Source organism: Myotis brandtii, unplaced genomic scaffold, assembly GCF_000412655.1.
Source record: "Myotis brandtii unplaced genomic scaffold, ASM41265v1 scaffold284, whole genome shotgun sequence".
Classification (NCBI taxonomy): Eukaryota; Metazoa; Chordata; class Mammalia; order Chiroptera; family Vespertilionidae; genus Myotis; species Myotis brandtii.
Genome location: NW_005360846.1, coordinates 8,898 through 13,670, shown reverse-complemented (window position 1 = coordinate 13,670; position 4,773 = coordinate 8,898). Strand labels below are relative to the sequence as shown.

At 58.2% G+C, this 4,773-nt stretch overlaps 1 protein-coding gene across 2 annotated transcripts; it reads right to left on the bottom strand.

The window, feature by feature from the left end:
• Positions 1 to 560: 560 nt before the first annotated feature.
• GGT6 (gamma-glutamyltransferase 6) lies at positions 561 to 4,102 on the bottom strand. Of its 2 annotated transcripts, XM_005869020.2 has the most exons (4): positions 3,467 to 4,102; positions 2,691 to 2,893; positions 2,496 to 2,609; positions 561 to 1,969 (listed from the first exon to the last, which is right to left on the bottom strand). In XM_005869020.2, the coding sequence occupies exons 1-4, from the start codon at positions 3,598 to 3,600 to the stop codon at positions 924 to 926; spliced, it is 1,497 nt and encodes a 498-aa protein (XP_005869082.1). In that variant the 5' UTR covers positions 3,601 to 4,102; the 3' UTR covers positions 561 to 923. The 2 variants fall into 2 exon arrangements, with proteins under 2 accessions (XP_005869082.1, XP_005869083.1); XM_005869021.2 differs by lacking the exon at positions 2,496 to 2,609.
• Positions 4,103 to 4,773: the final 671 nt, after the last annotated feature.

Here is a 4,773-nt window from a genome sequence, read left to right as displayed (position 1 = left end):
ACAGATTTAGGGCTAAAATGAGTGGGTAGATTGTGCTACCATTTACTGAGCAGGGGAAGAATTTTCTTTCTAAGGAGGGGTGGGGGGCAGATTGAGGTGGTAGGAGCTAGAGTTCTATTACATCAGAGATACCTTTTACAATGTGTATATATGGAGGTGCTACTGGTCACCCCGTTTGTCGACTTGAGAAGCTGTCTTTGGAGGCTGTAGTCCAGAGAGACCCCAGCCCTGAGGGAGGTGGGGTGGTCAGGGCCCAACCTGGCATTTAAATGTCATACACCCAGCTTTTTTGTACCCAGGCCCTGGGGAACCTCCTACTCACCTTCTCAACCTCTTCCTTGCTCTGCTGTCTGTTTTAGGAAGTGAGGTGAAGAGGTTTACCTCGTACATATGGTGCCGTAGGAGACAGGAGGTGGGCAGAGCAGGGGGAGCTGAAAGACATCAGCCCAGGCTCTGCCTCTCTGGGTGGGGGCCTCCTGTGCTGCTCCTTGGGGAAGCCCTGGCACAGGTGCCTCAAAGACTTATGGGAAATTAACCAAGAAGCAGGAATGGCACATGGCATCCGTGGGACTTGATCTTTATTTTGTTTCCAGCCTCATTGAGGGAGATCAGCAGAGGGTGGCCTGAAGGGGAGGATGGAGATGCCAGCAGTACCCCAGGCTCTGCCTGCCTTGCCCAGGGGGCCCAGAGCCTAGGCAGGTGCTTCGCATTCTTCCTTCTTTCCTTCCCAGAGCTGGACCCCAACTCAGGGCTGGCCCCAGGCCCTGGTGCTCTTTTCTTATTATCCTCAGTTTCCTTAGCTGAGAAGAGCCAGTCCCCGTAACTGACCAGGCCAGAGTCTGAGGGCTTGAGCCAGTCGTGAGCACATAATCCAGGCAAACTCTGGCATTCCATCGCAGCTGGGCCTGCTCTGTCCTGCCCCCTTAGAAGCCCTGGAAGGGGCAGCAGCCACTGGGTACACTGGAGACGTGGGCGTGCTCTGCATGGGCTGCCACCTGGAGCAGGGTCCCTTGGCCACAAACACTGGAGGCCTCTGTTGGTCCTTGCTGGTGCTGGTGCTGGTGCTGGTGCTGGGCCTGAGTTTGGGACCCGGCCAGGTGGCGGAGCAGGGCGTGAATTGTGACTCTGGCTACTGCGGGGGTCCCTGAAGCCACCAGCCCCAACACATCGTCCTCTGTGCCATCTGGGCTGCCACGAAGAATGAGGGGGCAGGCCCAGGTACTAATTGCGGACTTGTCCACTAGGTTGCTGAGTAGAACCCCAGTGCTTGGGGACAGGCGTCCAGAGCCAAAGGAGCTGTTGAGTGAGGAGATGAGAAGGAGGACAGAGCCGCTGCTATCCACGGTGGCCAGGACACTGCTCACGGGGGTCTCATTAGCATGTAGGGGTGGTGGGCAGGGGTCAGGGCTGGGTCCTCCAGACTGCAGGGCTGCCTCCAGCAATGCCAGCAGTTCTGGGCCAGCTGAGGGGCTGGGGGTGGTGATCAGGATGCCCTGGGCTGAAGGTAGCTGCAGTGCTGGCTCCAAGGTGGGCATAGGCTCAGCTGAGGGTCCCTCCAGCCCCAGGTCTCTGACCAGCGGACTCAGTAGAGCATCCTCAGCAAAGTCTGAAGTGGGAGCCAGTGCTGCCCTGCGTAGCACGGCTGCCAGTTTTGGGTTGGTGGCACGGGCCCCAGGGCCCAGGGGGGTCCCATCAGTGTGGCAAAGTAGTGGACAGAGGCCCTCTGTGCCCTGGGCTGCCAGAGCGCTGGCCAAGGGTGTGTCCACCAGGAAACCCTCTTGAGCCAGTGTGGTGGGGCCCACCAGCAGCCGTGGCCAGGGCAGGCGGCCGAAGCGTGTGTGCAGCAAGCGCAGGGTAGGCAGAGCCGAGGGCAACCCCAGGCCGGGGGCCAGGGTCTGGGCTGGGCCTGATGTCAAGGCAGTTGAATTGCCCGAGGAGCTATTGTGGAAGAGGCCCCAAAACATGGCACCTGGGGAAGACAAAGGGGTCACACAGGGGTCACGGCCACTCAGTAGCCCCCGGTGAAGGACTACTGACTTAGCCTGGGGCCGGGAGTTACTGACTGGGCCTGCAGACCCACCTGGGGTCAAGATCACATCGACCTAGACTCAAAAGTCACAGCCTGCCCTAACCGGTTTGGCTCAGTGGATAGAGCGTCGGCCTGCGGACTGAAGGGTCCCAGGTTCGATTCTGGTCAAGGGCATGTACCTTGGTTGCGGGCACATCCCCTGTATGGGGTGTGCAGGAGGCAGCTGATTGATGTTTCTCTCTCATTGATGTTTCTAACTCTCTATTCCTCTCCCATCCTCTCTGTAAAAAAATCAATAAAATATATATTTTTTAAAAAGAATAATTAAAAAAAAGTCACAGCCTCGGATTGGCCAAGTCCCAGTCCTGCTCACTAACCAGCCTTGAGGTCGGGGCCACTGACTCCCCGGGTTCCAGGTCACCGATTGGGCCCAGGGTTGGGATCACTGGGGTTGTGGGTCACTGACCTAGCCCTGTGGCATGAGGATGCACTACTGCCAGACACAAAGCTGCTCCAACTCCGGCGTCCACGACATTGCCCCCGGCAACAAGCAGCTCTCGGCCCAGGTCGGAGCACGGGGCTGCAGCAAGGAAGGGACTGTCATGGGAAGGGCCCAAGTGATCCTGGCCCTTCCTCTCCCCGAGCTGCTCTCATCACTGACCTGCAGGGCTGATGATGGCACCGTGGTGGTAGACGCCAGGGCGGTGCGAGTGCCCGCTGCGGGGAGGGGCCCCAGAGCCCGAGATTTCTGTAGCGCCAGCCCTGGTGTGGAGTTGCCACACGGCCAGGGAGAAGCCAACGGCCAACAGCAGCAGGGCGGCCACTAGCTGAGCCCAGGCCCCGGGCCGAGCACCAACTTTCTTCCTGCAGAGAGGTTGTCCTGAGCCAGGGCCGAGGCAGCAGGCACCCGGGAGCCCCAAGAAAACCCAGGGCATATTTCCCCAAAGGTTGACCTTGCTTGCAAGAGGAGTATAAGTTTGCCAAGGAGAAGGGCTTCCTGGCAGATGGCCCAGCCTGGACAGAAACAGGAAGATTGGGGAAACCGAGGACAGCGAGGGAGGGCGTCCTAGAGAGGAGGTTGGAGAGGCAGGGTTGAGCCAGTGGGAGGACAGCCTGACAGGAGCTTGGCAGGCTGAGGAGCGGGCCCAGCCAGGTGCAGCCAGGCCCCAACCTGCTCAACAGGTGCCTCCTGCACCAGGGCGTGGGATTGGGAACCTCTGACAGAGCAGCTGGCAGGGCTGGCTTGGTACAAATGTCCTTTCAGACACACAGACCTCGAATTGACTGGTTCAGGCCAGGTCTGGGGCTGCAGCAAGGGTTCCTCCTATTCAACCAGAAAGTTCCTGGAGCCGAGCCAAGCACTAGGGGCCCCAGAGGGAGGGACATGCCCAGCCTCAGTCCTGAGTTCCCGGGTGCCCAGACCCCTCCCTGACTCACCCAGAGGAGTCCTGGGGCTTCCAGGGGCCCGGAAAGAGGGGCTCTGCTATCTCCTCCTCTTCTTCCCCAGACTCCCAGCTCTCCTCCCAGAGCAGCAGTTTCCGATAGAGCACGGGCTCCGCTGTGGCTTCCATGGCCCCGGAGCCCGCCCCAGCCGCCTGCCTGCCAGCCTTCCCAGCTGAGTCTCAGGAGGCCCTGCCCGAGCCAGGCAGGTGGGAGGTGGAGGCAGCCTTGGGGAAGGCTGGTGTGGAATCTAGAACAGGTCTGGGCAGGTCACGGGCCAGGGAGGCTGCGGGAGAGCCTGGCCCAGTAGGACACAGGGCCCTAGGGGCTCACAGGGCAGGGGACTCTTGTGGGGGATGCCACTCAGGGAGGTAGGAGGAGCCCAGCCCTTGGGCCACAGCCATAGGCCCTGAGATCCAGGATGCTTGCTTGCTGGCTCCCTGTTCAGGGGATGCAGCCCCGGAACCCCCAGGCCTGTTCAGAATGCTAATGCAGGGCAGTGGAGCTTGAATTGGGACTGCAGTTACACTGTTGCTTGGATCGGGGCTCAGCACTCCACCAGGTTCTAAGTGGAGGTAGGTGTCTGGCTGGGTTCAAGGCTCAGCCTGAGGTTCCTCTAGATCAGCGGTTCTCAACCTGTGGGTCGCGACCCCTTTGGGGGTCTAACGACCCTTTCACAGGGGTCGCCTAAAACCATCGGAAAACATAGAAAATACATATATAATTACATATTGTTTTTGTGATTAATCACTATGCTTTAATTATGTTCAATTTGTAACAATGAAAATACATCCTGCATATCAGATATTTACATTACGATTCATAACAGTAGCAAAATTACAGTTATGAAGTAGCAACGAAAATAATTTTATGGTTGGGGGTCACCACAACATGAGGAACTGTATTAAAGGGTCGCGGCATTAGGAAGGTTGAGAACCGCTGCTCTAGGATCTGGGTTTCTCTATCTGGGAAGCAACTGGAGGTAGAGAAACAGTCATATGGCTCTTGACCAGCAGGTGGCGCTACAGCCCCCTCCCTTGGGGAGCCACAGCCTGGAAACCAGATTTCCGAATTCCTTCACTCTGGGACTCACATCAAGGACTTGTTCTGTGGCAAAATCCCAGAATCCCAGAGTGCTACCGGACAGGTTATGGACTCAGTCTCATTCGTCCTCCAGTCATCTCTCTGCTGACCATTCTGACCACCTCAAACCTTCCCCCTCTCTCCTGCCTCAAACCCCGAACCCCGAGACTCCACACTTCAGGCTACCATCTTGCTTCCTACGTCACGTGGGCAAATCAAGG